General features: G+C 45.6%; 1 protein-coding gene across 10 annotated transcripts in view; it reads right to left on the reverse strand.

Annotated features, from left to right (window-relative positions):
• The window catches only part of PPFIA1 (PPFI scaffold protein A1), a 922,132-nt gene that overhangs the window by 525,955 nt on the left and 373,262 nt on the right, over nt 1-22,915 (reverse strand). For 4 of the 10 annotated variants that reach the window (XM_086959568.1, XM_086959564.1, XM_086959560.1 and 1 more), the window contains exons 14-16: nt 16,377-16,527; nt 15,036-15,259; nt 14,873-14,905 (exon numbers count right to left, since the gene is read on the reverse strand). In XM_086959568.1, the coding sequence (XP_086815694.1) occupies nt 14,873-14,905; nt 15,036-15,259; nt 16,377-16,527 (408 nt within the window). The remainder of the gene's footprint in view (nt 1-14,872; nt 14,906-15,035; nt 15,260-16,376; nt 16,528-22,915) is intronic. The other 6 variants (XM_086959570.1, XM_086959566.1, XM_086959563.1 and 3 more) reach the window with 2 other exon arrangements.

The following is a 22,915-nucleotide window of genomic DNA, read 5'->3' on the forward strand; positions in this document are numbered from 1 at the left end:
ATACCAAGCTTCAGGCAGGGACCCAGGGAGCGACCACAGATTTAGCTTGCTTAGTACTTGACGAGCAAAGACCTTTTGAAGGACATCTATCAGACTGATAGGCCTAGAATACGCTGGGTTAAATCTATCTCCTTCTTTAAAGATAGTCACAATTTCTGCGCCCCGCCAGGTCTCGGGAATCGGGGCACCTCTTGTAATTTCATTACTAAGGCGATTGATATACGGGGCCCACAACATATTCTCATGTTTCCAGAGATCCCCGGGAATTCTATCTGGACCTGGTGCTTTCCCTGGTTTAATTGCATTTACAGCTGTTATGGTATCAGTCAAACTAAATGATAGGGGTGTCGTGCTTAGGTTAAGTCCTATATCTTCTTCCATACAACTTTGCTTGTTTCCATCGCATGAGTATAGAGCGGAGAAATGTTTAACCCAGATGTCTGCCTCTAGGAACAAATCCCTAGACGGAGTCCCTTCTTTCGTCCCCTAGCTATGAGGCCCCAGAACGAAGACTGGTCTTTTTGCCTACAAGCTTCCAACAATTCAGACCAGACTTTTTCGTCCCAGCCCTTTTTTGCTACTGTCAAAGTATGTTTATATTGCTTCCTTTTTCCTCTAACAGTGGTTACCTCTTTCCCTTTTACAGCTGTTATTAAGTCCACTTTGGCCTGGCGGCATGCTTTATCTTACCAAAGCGCATCCTTCAGAGGAATACTTTGCCCAGAGCTAGCCTGCTTACATGGTTTGGTGAGTATCTCGCTAAGGTCCGGTATCAATTTCCCGTGCACCTCTGTTAAGGAGGTACTCTGTGCGTTACCCTCAGCTAGCGGAGACATGAGCTTTACATATAGTTCATACATTTTCTTGGTCATACAACCGTTCCCCAAAACAACGGGCCATTTCAAACTCCTACAATTATTGGACTCTAGAAAGTCAAAGCTCATTTTAGAGGTTTGGGATGCTACCTCAGTAGTCGAAAACAATGAGCCTAAAAGGGTCAAGGAGAGGGGATGGTGATCACTCTCTAAGCGATCCTCCACCACTAGATCTAAAGCTGTTGGCCATAGACTTATTGAAACCATTATATAATCCAAATAACTAGCACAAGTTCCCCGTTTAAAGATGGGTTTTCTCAGGCAGTCTGACTGTAAACGACCATTGCAGGAGCGCAGGCCATGTTCCACTGTTATTCTTAATAGTTGTAAGGCCCCTCTTGTGCAGACAACTGTAGGGCTAGCCTCAATGCCAGGGATGTTATTGGTGTTGTCTTCTAACTCAAATGTGTTTTCTAAGCCTGTTATGGGTTCAAACTTCCTCTCGAAGTCGCCTCCTACGATCAACATGGATTTTTGTTTCAATCTAGAAATTATATTATCTAGCTGAGCTATGGTCTCTGACTACTTATTGGATGATAGGGGTCTGTTATAAACTTTAAAGTTGCAGACCTCTCTGCCCTTAGCTTCTTTGAATTTTAGGGCCATGATGTCAGGACTGTTGCAATCTAATGACTTAAAGTCAGTTCTGAGTGTGATCTTTACCCAAATTAACAGGCCACCCGAGGGTCTTCCTTTGTTTACATTAGTGGTGGGTATATGGAAAGACCTATAGCCAATCTTAAAATAGTTTTCCACCCCCCATGTTTCCTGAAATAGGATGATATCCCCGCTATCAATGTAGTCGTGCCATGCAGGGTCACTCAAATTTTTCCTTAAGCCTGCTATGTTCCAAGAGATTAGCTTAACCTCAGCATAGACCTTACTGCCCAAAGTATTATGTTCCATATTTAAAGGAGCTTGGGTCATAGCTGCTACGGAATTAACATTTCCTGGCTGGTCAGGCTCGATCGGATTGCAATTTTGAGGGATAGTTAATAATTAATCCCCCATTCCCTTTGTGAATATAACCCTTGTGTCAACTAAGAGCCTGCCTTCAGTACTAGCCAGTCAGTCAATATCCTCTAGTCCATATAGATCAGTAAAGCGATTCTTAGCAGCTAGGGAAAAGTTAGTGTTAAAGCCATCCATCATCTCGCCTTGCATCAATGGATTGCGGGCCAGTTGAGATGTACCCTCCAAGTAATAGAAATAGGTACGGTCTTGTACTCCAATCGGATCCCTGTCCCTACGGTCCCTATGGTATTGATCATTACAAACTAGTTTCACTACAAGCCTGTCCCTACAATTTACAATAATTGCATCCCCGGGTATATCCTTTTGCCTTCTACCTACCCAATTGGCCCTTCTGACAAACAGGACTTCTGCATTCATGCCTCTAGGAAGTGGTCTATTCCTGTTTAGCCAGAATGCCACTTTGTTTTTTAGTTCCTGATGGGATTCAGGTTTTCCATTGCTTATTTCAGGGACACCAGTGAGAACGATTACATCTGGTAATGACTCTGGCGGTAAATCCACAGTGGCCAATGGGGTTTTTAAGCTTCTACCATTTCTGTTGTGACTGTACTTCCGACATTTTTAGAACGATTACCCCTCTCCATCCCGCGTCTGCTCGCACTAATAGTGGGGCATTGTAAACTTTTATCAGGGGCTGGTCTTACCAGGTTATCAGTCTTAGAGCCGTTTTGAATCGTTGATTCTACTATCTGTACCGTGGCTCCGCGAGCTACGTCTCCTAGGGGTACTGCAGGTTCCCTAGAATGGACCAATACATACTCCATTCTCCCTCCAAGTTCAAGTTTTATCAAATTTTTTCGTGAGACAAAATTATCAAGAGTGGATTGTTCAAATCTCTCCAGCCTTTCGTTTACCACTTTTATCCTCTCAAGAGGGGGAGAATCAAGGATTTTACAATGTGCTCTATATGGGCAATTGATCCTCCAACTTCCTGAGATGTAGAGGTAAAAATTGTATCCCCGCTCCCATTAGAAATTAATCTACTGTCACCCATGAGTCGGCATCTGCCAGTAATGTAATCCTATTCGCAGGCGTCCCTGATTCCGAATTTGATGCATCAGCGAGCTTGGGTGTTCTGGGATTCCTCCCTTTCTGTATAGATTCTGTCCTTTTCCTCTTTATAATCCCTCCCTTGTTGGCCCGTGTCTGAGGGTAAGGGTTTACAGTTTTGCTGGGAGCTTCTTTCACAGCGACCCGCACCTCTGGGGCATTCTCATTGGGGCTTAGACGTCTTACTTCCTCATTGGTTAATAAGGTAGGGGGCTTGTGTAGCACAATTGGGGAGGTAGCTTGCATTAGAGGTCCCAGGGATGAGCGTCTTATGTACATGGGTTCCTGTGAGAGGCGCCGTTCGGTGACTGCAATTTCATACTCGAGTACCGAAGCCGCCCGAGTAATGAACTGATCCAGCGTGCCACTCACAGATCCTCCCACCCCAGTTTTCTTCCCCTTTGGCATTGTTATAGAGTCCCCTACTGAGATCAAAGTCCACAATAACTAAAGTCAAGTTACAAATCATTGGAGATTTACGTAGGAAATAGCTTACTGTTCGCCAGAGGTTAGGAGTGTGGCCCAGCCCAGCCTTGGCCTGCCTTGGACGGCCGTAGACGGCCCGCCCTTTGCCCGGGCTTAGACCAGCTAGTCCCGCGAAGCGGGAGATGTAACGCGTTTATAAGCGCCTCCGGGCGTGATGGAGGCTCCTGGGAGATGTAGTTTTGGTTCCCCCTCTCGGCGGCCGCGCCTGATCTCAAATGGCGGCGGGGGGAAACCACAGCAGGGACACCAAGGAAAACAAACACCCAATGCGGCTGGCGAAGGAAAATTCAGGTGAGCGCAGGTCAAAGCAACCCGCTCCGCCGAAGATGTAACGCGTTTATAAGCGCATCCGGGTGCGTTATGGGTGTGGCTTGTTATTCTAGCACCTAGTCGGTATATTTAAAGCAGGGGTACTAGAGAACAATGTAAACATTATGAGTTAAAAGCCTCTAGTGTTGGTCAACATGATCCCAGCCTCCCCTGGGCGCTTCCTCCGTACCACAAAGGGGCTAGCCCTGTGCGTTCCACTCCAAAGTGACCTAAAAAGTGTGGGGAATAAATAATTAGTGATAAGTTACGTGCCACACTTACTGCACACTATATACATACGATTTGACTCACTGGATCGTAGTATTTCAAATGAGGTCTAGAATTGCCCCATTGTCTGGAGGGATTGAGGGGCTCGTAGTCGCACTCTGAGCTGAGCACGCTTTGCGGGTGATTCACCTACTCGTACCCCTGGAGACGGTGACAATATGCGGTCTCCAGGGGTACGAGTAGGTGAATCACCGGCAAGGCGTGCTCAGTTCAAAGTGTGATTACACGCCAAATCAACTTGATTTGGGGGTCATACACCACCCAAGCTAGGTTCGATACCTGGTATTTCAATCTTTCTGTGTACATGATTGAAAGGAGGGAGGATCAAGCTTAATACCCTCTACTTCCCCCTATTTTTGAACCAACATATACATGGCCCTGCTCACAACCATCATCAGATCACACTGACTCAACACTATCATACGCAGACAACACCAAACTCATCTTCTCCATATCCAACAAACCAAGCATCTCCAAACACAACTTTCAAGCTGGAATAGAAGCAGTCGCCAGGGCGGGGATGAACTACAGCCTCCAACTCAACACGGACAAAACCGAGGTGCTCATCATGGGCCCACACCCTGTTGCCTGTAACGACTCATGGCGCCACTCCTCGGAAATCCTCCCGTCCCCCACGGACCACGCACACAATCTCAGAATCATCCTGGATTCCAAACTAAAAATTGATCGCCAGACCAACCCAGTCGCCTCTTTCTGCTCCCACACCATCTGCCTACTCCAAAAAAACTACAACTGGATTCCCCTTGAACACAGGTAAACCGTCACCCACGCCCTCATCAGAAGCAGACTAGATTACGGCAACGCACTCTACTCTGGGATCAACAAGAACCTCTCCCGCAAACTCCAGAACGTTCAGGACACCGCCGCCAGACTAGTCCCCAACATACCTACTGCTCCACTGCCACATGAGTCAACCCCTACAGAGACTACACTGGCTCCCCGTCGAGAAGAGAATCTATTTCAAGCAACTCATCTACGCCCACAAGGCCCTTCATAACACCGGACCCGCCTACATGAACCATCGCCTCGCGTACCAGGCACCCCAAAGATCCCTTTGCTCAGCCCAGCTTTCCCTTACAACGGCACCACACAAAGAAGATCAGGAGGCCGCTCCTTCCCCCTCCTCGCTACCATGGCATGGACATCCCTTACTCTCCACCTCCGACAGAGCATCACTCCCCAAGTTCTTGAAGGACCTCAAGAACTGGCACTACGACAGAGCTCCATGAACATCCAGGAGCTGCATGTCCCCGCCTCCCCCCAGCGACTTGAGACCATCCAGGTGAGTAGCTGCGCTTTATAAACCCAGATTGATTTAGGATCGGTTTTCTCATAGGGGAATTTCCATTATAGTCATAAGCACTCAGTAGACTCGCCCACGTTCGGGCCCCAGGAGTATTACTTCAATATATATCTTCTTAAGTATAGACTTTCGTCTTTCTTCAGGAAGGCCTCCAAAGACATATTTAAGAAACTTTTTATGCAGCCTATATTCATAGGCTACATTGGCTGAATTCTTCAACATGAAGTAAAAAAAGGGCCAGACCAAAGTAAGTGTGTAGAATTTCAAGATGTTTTAGCAAACAGCATAAATTTCCCTCACCAACTTTTTTTTTTATACAAGTGATGTAAGAGAGCAGGGCAGTGTAGCTCCATAGGCTGTCATTAGAAGGTTAAAAATAGAGACTATTCCTTTAAGAACCCAGAAACTATCAGTATTCCATCATGCTCAGCAGGTGGCAGTTGCTTCAGTTATATTTTCCAGTTCCTGCTGACATGACCATGGAGCATCCAGATCACCTTGTTTAGGTTTTTTTCTCTCAAAGGTCTCGACAAACATTGGCGATAACACCTTTATTCATGGTCATTCATCTCTCCCGGCCTTTTTCTGTTTTCTGACACAAAAGTGAGGTGTTTAAAATAAAATGCCTTCATTATTTGACAAGTGCCCAAAATGTGGGAGGAAGAAGTCCAAAACAGACCCTCACAAGGTCTGCTACATCTGTCTACCACCATCTCATGTTCCGAACGCATGCTATCATTGCAAGAATTTTTCGCAGCGCACCTAACGTAAAAGGGAGTAGATTCGCCTTCACTGGTCTATCTTGAGATTGTGCCAGCAAACACAGCCCAAAGGTGGACGTTCAGAGCGAGAGGAAGGTCAATCTTCCACTAGGGCTCTTTCTTCAACCTTTACATAACGTGGGCGTTATTGAGGCATTCTTATGGCCTCGGAACCAGATACAAATCATTTACCCGGGCAAACTTCCAAGCATAAGGAAGAAGCTGTTCAACAAGGCAAGTACTAACATTCTCTTCAGTCACCAGATTTTTAATTTTTTTTAACCAGACTTTAAGGACATCACTGATAACAACTCAACAAGGCATAATGATCGCGTCGGGGGACGTTGGCATGGACAGCATTGGATGAGGTGGATGGCACAGTGGTTTCGGATGTCTATCTAGGTGCAGACCTGGGCAGGTGGAGGACCAAGGTGGCCAGGTGAGAGCAGCTGCAAGCTCACTTCAATCCTGAGAGTTGTTCTAAGGATACCAGAGTCATCCTAAAGTTATCAGACTTAGCCAGAAGGAAACATATAGTTTCCAAACTGTCGGTGTAGTCTTGCAGCTTGAAGACTTTCTGGATTCTCTATTCTGTGCAATTTTTTTGCCAACTAGTGGTTGGGTCCGGAATTGTAGTCTTTTTTTTTGGGGGGTGGGGCTAGGGGGGGGTTCCCAGGTGGGCGTCGACATACCACCATTTGGTGTCCTACGCTCCCACCTTTGGTCACCATCTTCAGATTCTTTTTTCTTTTCTTGTGTTATTCTGGTTTTTCCTCTTATTTTCTTAATCTTGTTCCTCTTTAATCCCTTCCCTCATGTCTCATCTGGCTGGCGAAGGAGGGTGGGTTCGCTAGTGAATCCAGAAAGTCTACAAGCTGCAATACTACACCGACAGGTAAGAAACTAAGTTTTGCGGCGTGAATCTTTTTGGATTCACTATGTTGTGCATAGGTTTTGTAGCAGGTTTGTCCTTATTGCAGTGGCTGGGTGGAAGATAAGCACTGGTTACTAATTATGTGTTGTAAGATCTTTTGTCCCGCTTGCGCTTCTTTGATCATTTGGATATCCACACAGTAGTACTTAGTGAACGTGTGCACTGAAGACCATGTTGCAACTTGGCAAATGTCTTGCATTGTTGTGTTAGCTAGAAAAGCAATTGTAGCTCCTTTCTTCCTTGTTCAGTGAGCATGAGCTGCTCCTTGTAACTGTTGCCCAGTTCGCTTGTGGCATAATTGAATGGTTTGTGCAATCCATCGTGCAATGGTATTTTTGGTAACTGGTTGTCCGAAAAAACGGCTTATGAAGGAAACAAAGAGTTGCTTTGTCTTTCTGCACTCCTTTGTCCTTTCTATATTGTAGATCACCGCCCTCCTGACATCCAGTATGTGCAGCGTTCTCTCTGTGCTTGTGATTGGTTTTGGGGAAAAACTAGGTATTTGGATTGTTTGGCTGATGTGAAACAGACACTACCTTTGGCATGAAGTGTCGGTCTGTTCTCATACCATTCCCATCGCTGTGTATCTGCAGGTAGCTCTTGAAGAGTTAGCGCCTGCAACTCACATACTCTCCGTAGTGATGGGATAGCTACTTAGAAGGCCATCTTTATAGCGTGAGCATGTGCAGTGTAAACTTGTGCATCGGCTCGAATGGTGCCTTCATCAATTGGGCCAGCACTATGTTGAGGTTCCATGCAGGTGCTGGCATTCAGTTTGGTTGTGCCATCCTCTTCGCCCCGTCTAGAAATCTGCGGTGGGGGGGGGCGGAGGAGGGGGATAGAGCTCCGAGGGCCAGAACTGCGGGCCCCAATGAGCATGGCTGAGTCCAGGAAGGAGGAGCTCGGTTTTCCCGGGGTTTAGCTTCAGTTGGTTCTGGTTCATCCAATGTTGGATGTGGATCATAACTGCGTGAAATGTTTTGATGGCATGGGGTGGATTGAGCGGGAGGAAAATCTGTAAATAGTCGGCGTAGTTGTAGACAATGATGTCCCATTTCTGGAGAGAGTGGATCAAGGGCCGGAGGTATAGGATGAACAGGAGCGGTGAGAGGGAGGAGCCCTGGGGGACTCCGCAGGTCGTGGGGGTTTTTGTTGCAGTGTAGGGGCCCAGGCGGACAGCCTGTGTTCTACCAGTCAGGAAGGACTCGACCCACTTAAGAGCGGAACCCTGGATGCCTGCCTGTCCGACACGGTGGAGAAGGATGTTGTGGTCCACCGTGTCGAACGCGGCCGACAGGTCCAGGAGTACGAGGGCTTGGGGAGACCCTGCATCCGCATTGCTCCCGAGTGTGTCCAGGACTGCCAAGATGACGGCCTCAGTAGAGTGGGCAGGTCTGAAGCCCACTCAGTACATGTGTTAAGTATTTTAGCACTGTTGACTTCCTTATGATTTTCCATTGCAATTTTTCCCTAATGCACCATTCTGAGAATCTCTTCCATTTTGCCAAGTAGCATTTCCTTGTGGTAGGCCTTCTTGCCTCCGTGAGCAATGCCATTGTGCTTGCTGGTAATTTGAGGTGTGCAAACTCTAGGTCCTCAGGAGCCATGCCACCAGGCTGAGGCCCTCTGGCTCTGGGTGTAGCACCCTTCCGTTCTGCATTGTTCACAGGTCCCTTCTTTTTGGGAATCTGTGTCAGGTGCCTGCACCATCATGACTATCTGGCCCACTGAGCTGCTATTAGTATCAGTGACATGTTGCTGATCCTGCATTTGCTGAGTATCCTGTGCATCAGTGGGATTGTGGGAAAAGCATACGCAAATGTCATTGACCAACTTACCCATAAAGCATTCCCTTATGACTGATGGTCTGGTTGTCTTGATGCGAAGTGTTGGCATTTTGCATTTTGGTGTGTTGCAAATAGGTCTATATGCGGTGTACCCCACTTCTGGAATACTCTCTGTAATTCCGGTTGGTTGATCTCCCATTCGTTGAATGCTGACATTTGCCTGCTGAGTCTGTCTGCGTCCAAGTTGTCCTTCCTAGGGAGATGTATTGCTAGTAGGTCTATCCTTAGTGGGATGGCCCATGTCCATATCTCCTTTGCTGGCCTAGATAGCGCTACTAACTGTGTTCCTCCCTGCTTGTGGATGTTGAACATGGTCATGGTGTTTGTTTGGATCAACACTCTTTCCGTACAGCTGCTTCTGGAATGCTTTCAGAGCTGGAAACACTATTTTTAGTTCCAGGCAATTCATGTGCTTGAAGGCATCCTGTTGCAACCATAGCCCTCTCACCTGGAGCTTGTGCATATGTGCGCCCCACCCCATCTAGGAGGCGTATGTTGTGATGGTCACTGTTGGAGTGGGTTGTGTGAATGGTTTTCCCTGCAATATATTTTGTTTGTTCCACCACGCTATTTCCTGATGCACTGCGTGTGTGACAACCATTAGATCTTCCGAACTCCCAGTTGCCTGTGACCATTGCTGCTGTATCCATTCCTGGAATGGCCTCATGTGTAGTTGAATATTTTTGACTAGATGAATGCATGACGCCATCATTCCCATTCGCTTACTCACTCACGGTCTGAAATTGCCCTATGCAGTAATGACGTGTTTCCTGCAGTATTGCCAATGTTCTCTTCCTGCTGGGGAACACTTTGGCCTGTATGGTGTTGTTCTCTGCCCCTAAGAATATCTTGATTTGCTTTGGCTCTGTTGACTATTTCTCCCAATGAATCGAGAAGCCCATTCCGGTCAGTGTTAGTATGACCTGCTGGATGTGTAGTTTGCATTGACCGTACGAACCTGCTTTACGAGCCAGCCGTCGAGATAGGGGTATACGTGTATTCCTTGCCTTCGTAGGTGTGCTGCAACAGCTGCTAGGTATCTTGTAAACACCCTTGGTGTGTTTTTCAGGCCCAATGCCAGTACTGTGAACTGGTAATAGCTTTGGTTGATCACAAACCTTAGCAGGAACTTGTGTTTGTGGTTGATGGGGATGTGTAAGTATGTGTCCTTTAAATCTATAGTAGCCATGTAGTCTCCTTGCTGTATTTGTGGTATTACCTCTTGTAGGGAGGTCATCTTGAATCACTGAGTTCTTATGAATTTGTTCAGGAACCTTAGATCTAGGATAGGTCTTAGCGTTTCGTCCACCTATGGCACCAGGAAGTAAGCTGAGAAAACCCCCTTGTTCCTTTGGTTTTGCGGTACCACCTCTACCTCTATTGCCTCCTTGCTGAGCAATACTTGTGCCTCTATCTGAAAGAGCAAGAGCTCCTTTGCTGAGTGTGCCTTTCTTCTTGGTTTACTGTTTGGAGGTTGTTTTTCTTATTCTATACAGTATCCGTATTGTATGATGTTTAGTATCCATTTGTCCGATGTGACCTTCCTGGATGAAGTCTCTTATTCTTCCCCTTACCGGTGTGGAGTGTTCGAGGTACTGTTAGTCGTTGAACGTTTGACGGCATCTTTTCTTTTTGTCTTTCCGCCCACCCCAAGGTGTTGCTATGGTGGGGGCCTGATGCATGGCGGAGTCACTTCGTTGAGAGCTGTTGTCCTCCCCTTCGTGTTTGTCCACGTCAGTTTCCGTGACCTCCAAAGGACTAGCCCCGGGGTTGGTACTGCCAGTTTTGCTGCTGCTGTCCCTGCTGCTGCTGGCCTTTGTTGTTCCCTGGGTAGCCTTGCTGGAACGTTTGGTGCGATGTGGTCGGCAGGTTGCCTCCACTTCTACCACCTGGCCTCCTTGTGGGTGTGCCTCTTCTCATTCCCCTGAACTGCAATGCCCCCATGGACCTTGCTGTTTCATTGTCCTTCTTGAGCTGCATCAACTGGCGTGCCGACAAAATTCTGAGCCATGCGTGTCTTCCCTCGGTTACTCCCATCATCAGTAGCCTCCTCGTTGTTTCTCCAGCATCCAATGGCGATTTAGGGTTGTGTTTGCCATGTTCTTTCCTTCTTCTACCAGGTGCGCTGCCCTTTGTTGGTACTGATCTGGTAGATGCTTTAGGAGCTGCCCCACTTCATCCCAGCGTTGGTATGCGTGCCTGTTGATCAGGTTGTTGGAATTTGTGATGCACCAATGTATTGCTGCATTTCTCTCCACCTGTCTCCCTTTGAGATCTGTCCTCCTACTCTCCTTGTCTGGAGGTGGTCCGGTATTAGTGGGAATATTAGCCCTCTTCCTAGCCATTGCTGCAATTAGGGGAGCTGGCTGGCACTGACCCTTGAATGTATGCAGGGTCTTTTGAAGAATGTTTGTACTTCTTCTCCGTTCTAGGTGTCACAGCTCTGCATAGTGCTTGCTCCTTCAAGGCCTCTATTCCCTGGTCCAGCACACTAGGGAACATGGGCAGGAATTGGCTCCTAGTCTGTTGAGGCAGTAGAGTTTCCAGGAGAAAATATGCCTTGGGGTGCTCCTCCTCCATTTTCACTCCATAAGTCTGTGCAGCCTATTGTACGACCATGTTATAGATCCCTATGTCATTTGGCAGCAAGAGCCTTGAAGGGAAAGTGTCTACGCCTTCTTCTGGCAATTCTGCATAGAAATCGGGCCATACCACGTGTTGTGCCTCCGAGGACATTGAGTCCCGGTAGGATTGCAGATGTTCGACGCCTTCTCCCTCGTAATAGTAGTCTTCTTCTTCTTCCAGTTCCTCGACTGGTTAGGGCGTTTTAGGCGGTTCCGCGTCATCGTCGCCCCTTTCGACTTTGACCGTGGGTTTTAGCGCGATGGTGTATTGGCTCATCTTCTCGTCGAAGTCCTTTTTTCGCAGTAGGATGCTAACCATTTAGGCCTCGAGCCTCCTCTCCTTCCTCTCCATCTCGGCTGCATGTTCGGAGTCGAGGGTTGGAGCACTTCTCTTAGAGGCTGTCAATATCGCCACTTCTTTCCTCGGCACCGAGGTGTCCTTTTCTAGGGCAACCTTCAACGGTTTTTCGAGGATTTTCGCCGATTGGGAGTCTTTTTTGAAGGATTAGGTCGGTTGACCGACCCTGGAAGCTATTGCTTTCGTCTAGTGTTTCGGCGGCAGAGCACCCTTCGAGGACTTAGATTCACTTCTACGAGTGTTGCTCTGGGCTTTAGCTTCATCCTTTCGAGTGTCGCTTGGATGTTTAGGGGTCGAAGACTCCTTTACCTCCTTCGACGTCTTCTTATGGACCTAAACGACCGAGCAATCCTCCGTTCCTTCGGCGATGTTGTCCTCTTCTTGACTGGAGAGGCCCAAGTCTCGTAGTGATGGAGGTGGCCCCTGCATATTGTGGTTCACCCTTCTCTGCCTCTCCCTTACTCTGATGGTCTTGGTTGTAAACGCCGAGCAGGTATTGCAGTCTTCACTTCTGTTGTCGAGTGGCAGGCAGAGGTTGCAGACTGGATGTTGATCCTTCTAGGCGTACTTGTGGTGCCAATTGGTGCAAAATTTGAACGGTGTTCTGTCCATCCCCGCACTCTGAGAGCCACCTCCGTCGAACGTCGAGGTTTTGTTCGTAAAACTTCTTCCTCGTCACTCTGGTTACCTGACCTGTAGTGCGAAGTAGCTGAAACTGTAGTCCGGAGTAGCTGAAACTTCGTTGAATATCTTCGATTTTGCTTGATTCCTCTTCCAAAACTCTGGAACTCTTCGGCAACGATCCAGACTCAACGGCAGGAAAAAAGAATCTGAAAATGGCTACCAAAGGTGGGAGCTTCCTGAGGAAGCACGTCAACGTCTCGTATGACACCATATGGTGGTATCTCGACGCCCACCTGGCACACGAAAAAAAAAAAAAAAAAGACTACAATTCCGGACCTAACTACAAGATGTTGGAATAATGCACAGCATTGTGAATCCAGAAAGATTCACGCTGCAAACCCTGGACCAGCGTGGATTCAGCAGATGCAGCTTCTGAATTGGCTCCAGGGACAAGGAAAGTCTGGTGTTGTGGAATGGGAAGGTACTGGTTAAGGGATACTTTCATTTAGTAAGAAGTATTTTTTTGTGATATTATGTATCATGGGGCCTTACCTGTAGAGGAAGGGGCATGGTCTGGCGTGTCCCATATTAACTTTAAAACATATCTGCCCTTTTACTCCCCAGGGGTCTTCGGGTGCATCTGGGAACATATGTTGCAGAGTTGTGGTCATAGCAAAACACTACGTAAGGAAGTAGACGGAACTCGACAGACATTTACCTGTAAAACTTGTGACCGGATTTAAAGTCTAAAATCTTTGGGCAAGATGTCTGACCTAGTCACCGTTACAGTGGGGGAACTTTCATTGGTGGAGTACACAGATGTTGGCAACTATTAAATATCCATGTAGCCATGTCCAGCAAGCAGAGCTAGGGTTGAAGCTGCATGGCATCACCTGGTGATATTGGACAGCTACTGCTAGAAAAGGTTATCGAGACCTTTCTGTAACCCTGGAGGATATTCTAAAGGTAAGGAATCTGTATCTATCAGAAGAAAATTCCTAATTGAAGAATAAATTCAGATTTTCAGCACAAACGTGCACCAAGAAAGTGTATGAGATTAGTACTACCCCATAGCCACACAAAAATTGCAGGGCACCTCCTCTTCTGTGAAAGACCAGTATGCATTAGCCCTGAAACAAATATACAAAGTGCAAACATTCACATACCACAGCCACCAAAACTGCAAGCAAAACACCTAATACATGGGGACTGAAAACTGGCATAACATTTCTGAAATTCCACCTTGAGCTTCTCTTCATAAATAATAATCCATAGGCAAACTTTGTGAAAGTTCCACTATGCACATTAATGCATGCACAAATCCGCTTTTTCACTTCACATACCATATTTTGCTTATAAGTGCATGCCACAGCAATACTTTGCAAAAAAGAAATATCATGCCCTAGCCCTCTTTTCAAACAGGAAAAGAAATGCATGACTCAGCCCTTCGCAAAAATACAAAAAAATAAAAAGCATGGCTGTCATTCTTCAAACAAGAAGCAATGTAATACAGTCACTCTTGCACATTAAATACATATATTCATGTGGAATTATAGGATGCCATATGTCATCAATAGGCTACACAAGGGTGGAGAATTTAGTTACAAGTCTGATACAGGTTTAAGGGTCACTGTGCCTTGTATGCTTGGGTGGGCTAAAGGCACTGATTACATGCCGATAGGCTTTGGTTCAGACAGATGTGAGTTTAGACAATACAATTCCCTTGCATGACTGTTAATCAGCTGCCAATGGACTGTCAGTGAAAGACCATTCCAAACAAGTGCCTAAAGCATATGCCTATTCTAAAAATAGTTGCTCTGGGTTCTTAGTTGAAAGGTGTACTCTGTCCAACTAACTAAATGGGAGTCTTCACTATTGTTAGTTGATAGTTTCTATCTGGTACTGGTGAATAGTTAGAGTTCTTTATTATTCAAAAGAAAACACACCAGGATGGCAAGGGGGATCCACATTGGCAGCAGTCTTGGTCAGGGTTGCAGACCCACGCGGGCATCAAAATTCCCATTCCTTTAGTCTTCACCAAAGTTGCACAACAGTGAGGTCAAACCGGTTAATCTAGCTGCCTTGGACTATGTAATCATGCACAAAATACATTTTCATAGCAAGCAAAGCAAACTGGATCTGAATTCCAACTGCAGCAAAGTTAAAAGTAAAAATAGGTTTCTTTGCCAGTCACATGCCCTCACTCTTCAACATAAGTAACAGTGCAATTAGAGGCGAGTCTGCATATTTTCAAATATGTTAGTAGAAGCGAATAAAGATTAGCCAATGGGTTCTTCTTACTCCCTCCCTCCCTCCCTCCCTCCCAGTCATGCCAAGCTGCAAGCATCTCTGCTAACCTGCTGTCCATTTGTACTGTAGGGCAACAATATCTGTGAACCAGAACGTAAGTGTAAAGACAGGGCCATTCAATGGATTTAGAATTTCAAACAAGAAATTACCTTACAGCAAAATAATGGAAATGTTTCTGTGGTGGACAATGCATCAGAGACATTAGAATACCTTATTTCATTGTTGATCGCATCAAGTTGCTCTTGGAGCATCATGGCCAACGTCTGGGCATCAGCCTGGCCACTGGGTGACAATATATCCACAGAACTGAATATTGTTTCACGGTCATCTTCGACATCAGACAGATCTACATCACTCTCAAACGCTTGCGCCACATTTGCCAAGACACTTGCTTGCTGAGCACGTTCCCAATCCTGCTCATTGAGGGTTTGTACCTACATAATTCCAAAGCAACAAGGAAAGTAATTAGAATGTATGTTAGATGCTAGTAGGTGATCAAGCCGCCATTAACTATTTTGAAAATTAAGATGTGGTGCGCTTCCCATAAAGTAAAAAAACATTAGTGTTGCTAACAAGGCGTCTGACCAAATCGCAACTAGATCAAATTGTCTATAGCAAGGCAAGGAGAAGAATATTTAGGAACCAATACAGCAACACTGGTAATGGCATAAGAAGGAAGTAGGCTGTGGCTACATAAACTGGGAAATCCGAGCTAGATGGTTAAGAGACCAACTGAAACTATATTGACTCTAGTTTCAAACACACTATGGCTTTTTCACAAAAAGTCAGTCTGCAAGAAATCTGTTTCCATTTAAAGATTTTGGCATTCAAGTATAAAGAACAAGTCAAATTGGAGGACTTTAGGTTGTCGCCCATTTTTTTTAATACTACTCATCTCCCAAATAAAACTCTGATTCTAAGGGTGAATCAGCCACAAAGATGGTTTCACAAAATAATAACAATATAAAAACCCCATCAAAACTTACATGCTTCAGACGTCCATCCGAAAAGCAAGACAGGTGGCAAAAAAAAAACAACCAGTGGTTTAAGAGCTTTTACAATATCAATGTACTGACATTCAAACAAAAATACCTGCTTTTACCACAAAATTACATGCACAATAGAGAACTACAGACAACACCCTCAAACCTAGGCCAATTACTGCTTTACACCATAAATCAACATTAATAAGCCTGGCAGCTAAAATACAAAAAGATCTCACAAACTAACTTCAGTGACCATGTAAAAGTGTTATATTAAGGTTAATGTTTGTGCAAGCGAAAAGAAAGGTGCAGATTTTCATTAATGATTCTCGAATCTGAAAATGGCCATAGATATTAAAGCCTGCATGCACCCAGTAAGTGTGTTGAGTCACAGTTTTGTATTGCACAGTTGGAAAATTCACACCTTTTTCACAAAAGCAGTCCAGTATTGGTATGTACGTAGGAAACACCAATTTCAAAGATTCTGTGCAAAGCATTATTTTACATATTTCTGCAATAAAATGTATTCAATCTTTCACATCATAAGTTCTAAAAAAAGGTAGTCTACCTTTGACGGTTCATCTCGAAGGGCTGCTAGACGTCCTTTCTGAGGACGCCGCAGCACTGAAGAAGAGCTGTAGGAATCTACATGATTGTCAGACATGGATGCTGGCGCCAAGGCATATCTAAAATCTGGTACACTTCCCAAATGAGGTCTGCTTAAATAAAAAAGAAAAATAATGAGTTTACTTGTCATAAATCAGTATACAAGCGTGTAAAATATTCAAAAGCTAATGTTCAAAATAGTCGAATAAGAAACAGTTTAAAAAGAAAAAAAAACCTGTGGAAATACAACCAAAACAATGTAAAGGTAAAACTGAAATAGGAATTCCTAAAAATGCTTTTTTGTTTTACAATGGACATAAAGAGTAAGACTTTCATGACAAAGGCACAAGAATCAGACAAAAAGGTTACTTGAAATTCTTTTTGTTTCTTACTCCCAATATGGAGCGTATTATTGAAGTCATAAGGCTAAATAGGTCAATATATCCCATCCCTGTGTTGGATTCCTGAGCACTTAAGGAACAAATTACTTACCTTCTGTAAAACCTTAACTGTTAAAGACTACCTGGGCGTAGATTCCTTACAAAGTATTACATGTTTAAATTATTATTATTTTTTTTTAAAGGAATACTGTCAGTTAATGTTGGACCTGGCCCTTTTTGCCTTCAGTTGCTGAACATGTGTTTGTTAGTATTAGGACTCTGTTCTCTCTCCCTGCTAACCTTTGGTAAAGTGCTTTTTCTCTCTACCTAAAACATGGTAAAGTTGGCATCTATTCAATTGGTACATTTAATTTTCTTGCACGTGCCTAGTATATGGTACTACACATACCTAGGGCCTGTAAGTTAAATACTACCTGGAAGGAAGCACCATTCATTGTATTGTGGACCCCACTAAAGTATCACTGTAAAACATGCCTCAGGCCTGTTGCTGCAGTCTGTGGTGCAGTTTTAAACTGCCATTTCGTTCTGGAAACAAACCTTTTTTGCGAGGTGTAACCCCTCTTTTTCAATATTTGTAAGGCACTTCTAAGGTATTCTTTAAAGGCTCATAAGGAAGGGTACATTATATTTAAAAAGTAGGGCATTGGTGCAAGTTTGACATGTCCTGGCAGTGAAAAACCCCTAAAGTTGCGTTTACAGTTTTGTAAGGCCAATCTCTCCCATTGACGAACACCGGGTTACCTTATTGTATTTATTAAGTGCTAACTTTACATTGGAAGCAGATAGAGATATACTGCTTTTACTGAAATGAATTGCAATTTAAAATCATATTTGTAAGAAGGTGGAGTATTATATGGTGATGCTAGTTAGGCTTCTCCACCCAATACTCACAAACCCCAAAGATGGTTCCTGGATTCACAATGACAAATCCTTAGCTTAGTCCTGGTAGAGTAGCAAAGAGCAGCCACGCTTTACTAGAGAAACATGTGTTAAGTATTTAAGAGTACCAACATGAACGATAAGTAAATGACATGACTCAAAAGAAATACAACACAAATTTATAAAAGTAAAGCAGGATTTTATCTAAATTTAGACACCACAACAGATGAACTCTCATACATATAACCGTAGATATGGATTTTAGAAGCAATAGAAAATCAGGGCAAAATAATACAAAGAAACTTTAAAATTGCGGTCAATTGTAAAAACCACTAGTAACAATCGGTCACTTGCAGTTTGAGTTGCATGGTACCCACAGCGGGTAAAGGTGATGCGGGATCCCAGGACCAAGCCACGACAGTCAGTTCAATTTTACCTAGTTCGTGTAGCCCGGGTGCAGATTTGTCCTGGCTGTCCCTGGTGCTGAACGAGAGCTTTGGGAGAGTTTCTTTTTACTGCTTACACTGGGCTGTGGGGAACAAGATGCAAAATCACAACAACAAGGTCGCTCTAGGTGCAGCATCGTGTGCGGGGGTCTGTTGCCGGACTGGCGCCCAACAAGCCTTGCCAGCGGTAAGCACAGCAAATGGGTACTTCAATGTCCAGTGGTCCCGGGGAACACAGTAGCTGCCTGTAACTTTGTGGAAGGCAGGGCTACCATTCCAACAACGTACTAGACCATCTGGATTTGGGCGATACCTCGGTGGGCCCGATAACCACCGATTCTTGAGATACAGAGCACTATTTTACCTGCAGTTTGCAGGAGAATAGTGCCAGCAGTTTAGGGAGAGTGTGTGGGTGCTTCAGGCTCTCTCACAGGGGTCCCTCTGTCTTTGAGAACTGAGATTTAGCCTAGACGGAGTCTTGATCAGGAACTTTCAGGAGAATTGCCACAGGTACAGAGTATCCCTCTTTTGGTTTGGGCAAGTCCTGTTGTCCTCTTCAATGCAAGTTGGTTCAGAATGAGGGTCGGGTGTTAGGGTTAGCCCTTAAATACAAGATTTAGGGGCATTAGGAGTGTGGGTGCAAGTGGCCAATGGGCTATTTCCCCCAGCCGCTAACCCACCCCTAAGGTGACCCCATTGAGGAGCATAGGTCACCTTTTCTACACAGAACCCACTATTTCTACCACTTTTAAAAATGGCAAATGTCTCCCTTAGCTGTACAGCCCATGTAGCCCACCTTAGAGGTATGGCTAGCCTTCTTGGGTGTACACCTCCAGCCTACATAATGTCCAGCTTTTTTGGGAGTAAATTTGCTTGGGGAGGGGAGGGCTGTTTCCTCTCTGGGTGGCAACCCTGATGCATATCAGAGGCTGTGAAGCATTTGAAGCTCACCGCCTTGATGTCACTAGCCAACCATCCTCTCAGTAGTTTACATGACCACTCAGGGAGGCACAAATCATGTTGCAAGCCCTGGAGACCACTTTACTACCCATGCCCAGGGTACTACTGGTACCATGTACTAGTGACTTGTAAGGGGAGGACATTCCTTGTCATTTGGGGTTGCCAATTTACACATATCAGTTTTAGGGAGAGCGCACTAGCACCAGGGCCTGGCAGCAGGCTCCAGTGAAACTATCAGAGTCGTAACCTTCAGTATCGAAGCAAAAAGTGGGGGTGACCATCCAAAACAAGAAATTGCAATGGAATAGGTCTCGCATTTATGAGAGTGTGAGCAATTGGCATTGTAAATGACAATGTCTTATTTATGTGCGTTTTTTAAAACAGATTAAAAAAAAGGCATGGTCATTTATAATGCCTATATCTAAAACTCTTGCAAATACAAGACCTATTGCATTGTCAATGCGTGCTAGAAAAATAAAAAAAGCACACAGGCAACTATTTGAGAAAATAGTGCTCGGAGGCTGTAATTAAAGCCTACTGAGCATCACCACAACACATGTAACAGGGGGTGTTGCCATGGGAGGTTACAAAATGAGACAAAGAGGTACTAAGGAGGGACTACTAGGCCTTTTAACCAATGAACAACCACAGATTAGAGTTGACAATGACACAAGCCAATGGAAAATGTGGGTGGAGTCAAGTCCATACCTCAATCAAGCATGACTCTTAGAGCAGCGCATGTGCTACCCAGACTCGATCGAAAAGGGCACTTTCCTACACTCTTTAATGCTGAAGTCGGAGGTTACGTGCCAATTCTAAAAATACTCTGTGTCGACTGTCAACTCAAGGCCTGCATGTTGCGCAACAGCAACAGCAGCCAATGCGTAGCTACACCAATGACTATCCGTGACACTGGACCAGCACAGCCACAACCCCATGAGCCTGCTCCAATCCAAACGGAACTCTGCACCTGGCTTAGAAGGAAAAGTCTTAAGTGGTACTTACCTGGTTCCTGTATCTAAACTGAGCTCCATCACGATCAGCCTGAACTTGTGACTTTCCCCTGGTCTAGCGCAGCCAAATGACCACGAGTGTATTCTTTCTTTACTTTTATAGGCTAGTTTAACTCCATGGCTGCTAAGGCAATTCCCCTCCTGTGCTGGGAATTGCTTATTTTCATTGTTTTATGACGAGCTGGGCTCGTCATCAGTGTACGAGGAGGCTACACCATGACGAGCCCAGCTCGTCATCAGCTTGAAAGGGGTTAATTTAAAACTTTAAAAACTGCACGTCTTCGATTCTACTGATTGGATTATGTCACATCATATCATTTCTTTTTTTTATTTACTCTATTTTTCCAAATTGGTTCAGAATATTTCTTGCATGGTGCTGTTGTGTTCACTTTATTGCTGTTGTCTGTGGCATCAATATTTTCGCATACTGCCTCCTAGTTAAGCCTGAGTGCTTTGTGGCAAGCTACAAAAGGGTTGGTTAATCACAGGTAAATTTAGTGACTTTTTGAAGTTCCTCAGACGAGGACTGTGGTTGTTGCTTTCACAACCCTCAACCAAAACCACAATTTATTTAGATGACTTTCTGCAGGCTTCAACACTGCTTCTTTGAGCTGCCTTAACTACAGGCACAGCATATCCTGGATTCCCAGTCACGCAATCTTACTTACTTTTCAACACCCTCAATAAATTACTTTTAAAGAGTCATTTAGCGTTGAGACAGTTGATTAATGGAAGACTGGCACGCCTGAGGATTCTAGTTAGAGGAGATATGCTACTTGGGACAAGCAATGTAGTCATAAAGTATAAATTATCTTACTCCTGCATGGTGGCACTCTACTAATCTCAAACTTTGGGTAATCCCGACAGTAACATAACAGCATATGGGGAGATGAAAAGCAGTTTTGTGAAATGAATGGCCAGAAAATTTCTTAATACCAACTTCACATCACCATGTAAGGGTGCGCTAAATGAGTAGTACCTGTAGAACACAAGCATAGTGGCTCCAGCAGTCCGCCCACTCATCACGGTTTATTTAACTAGAATTCCTGAACATAGGATTTATTAATTGCATTTAATAGTCCAAATGACTAAAGAAACACTGGCAATGTAATCAGGTCAGGTGATGTTTAGTGGTCACTAGCGAACACTTATGTCAGTAACATGGAAAAAAGGGCAGTGAATGAATGAATTCTTTATTCAATTAAAAATATATCATCATAAAAGAGCATACATTAACACAACACTTTTAAAATGAAATATGTGGTAGGTAACATCAAACACACTAAAAACCAAACACTAAATAAGAATAAGGGAAATAATGCGGCCATTCAACAATTCCTTATCCTGTAAAAACCTTCCCACTTCAGTATAAAAAAACTCAGTGCTGAGAAAATCTGAAAAGCAATGGAATTTCACAAGGAAAGAACACTTTTCAACAAGCATTTACAATGCAATAGGTCTCGCAGCATTAAAGTTTGAGTTATTGGCATTGTGTAGGACAATGCCAATAGCTATAACATTTGCAAATGTGACACATATAGCATTTGTAATGCAATATGAGTTGTATTTACATGACTTAGATGTATTAATATTACAAATAACAATGGATTTTCATTTTTTTAATACTTAAATAAAAGTTATTGTAATTGAGTCGGTGGAAGGGTGAAGTGGGTTGTGTCCCCGAGTGATGTGGTGGTGTCCCCGAGTGATGCCCCCGAGTGATGTGGTGGTGTCCCCGAGTGACGAGTGGTGACCCAGAGTGATGTGGTGGTGACCCAGAGTGAAGTGGTGGTGTCCCCGAGTGAAGTGGTGGTGTCCCCGAGTGAAGTGGTGGTGTCCCCGAGTGAAGTGGTGGTGTCCCCGAGTGAAGTGGTGGTGTCCCCGAGTGAAGTGGTGGTGTCCCCGAGTGAAGTGGTGGTGTCCCCGAGTGAAGTGGTGGGGTCCCCGAGTGAAGTGGTGGGGTCCCCGAGTGAAGTGGTGGGGTCCCCGAGTGAAGTGGTGGGGTCCCCGAGTGAAGTGGTGGGGTCCCCGAGTGAAGTGGTGGTGCCCCCGAGTGATGTGGCGGTGCCCCCGAGTGAAGTGGCGGGGTCCCCGAGTGAAGTGGCGGGGTCCCCGAGTGAAGTGGCGGGGTCCCCGAGTGAAGTGGCGGGGTCCCCGAGTGAAGTGGCGGGGTCCCCGAGTGAAGTGGTGGGGTCCCCGAGTGAAGTGGTGGTGTCCCCGAGTGAAGTGGTGGGGTCCCCGAGTGAAGTGGTGGTGTCCCAGAGTGAAGTGGTGGTGTCCCAGAGTGAAGTGGTGGTGTCCCAGAGTGAAGTGGTGGTGTCCCAGAGTGAAGTGGTGGTGTCCCAGAGTGAAGTGGTGGTGTCCCAGAGTGAAGTGGTGGTGTCCCCGAGTGAAGTGGTGGTGTCCCCGAGTGATGTGGTGGTGTCCCCGAGTGATGTGGTGGTGTCCCCGAGTGAAGTGGTGGTGTCCCCGAGTGAAGTGGTGGTGTCCCCGAGTGAAGTGGTGGTGTCCCCGAGTGAAGTGGTGGTGTCCCCGAGTGAAGTGGTGGTGTCCCCGAGTGAAGTGGTGGTGTCCCCGAGTGAAGTGGTGGTGTCCCCGAGTGAAGTGGTGGTGGTCCCGAGTGATGTGGCGGTGCCCCTGAGTGATGTGGCGGTGCCCCTGAGTGATGTGGCGGTGCCCCTGAGTGATGTGGCGGTGCCCCTGAGTGATGTGGCGGTGCCCCTGAGTGATGTGGCGGTGCCCCTGAGTGATGTGGCGGTGCCCCTGAGTGATGTGGCGGTGCCCCTGAGTGATGTGGCGGTG

This window comes from Lissotriton vulgaris, chromosome 2_2 (genome assembly GCF_964263255.1).
Source record: "Lissotriton vulgaris chromosome 2_2, aLisVul1.2, whole genome shotgun sequence".
Lineage (NCBI taxonomy): Eukaryota > Metazoa > Chordata > Amphibia > Caudata > Salamandridae > Lissotriton > Lissotriton vulgaris.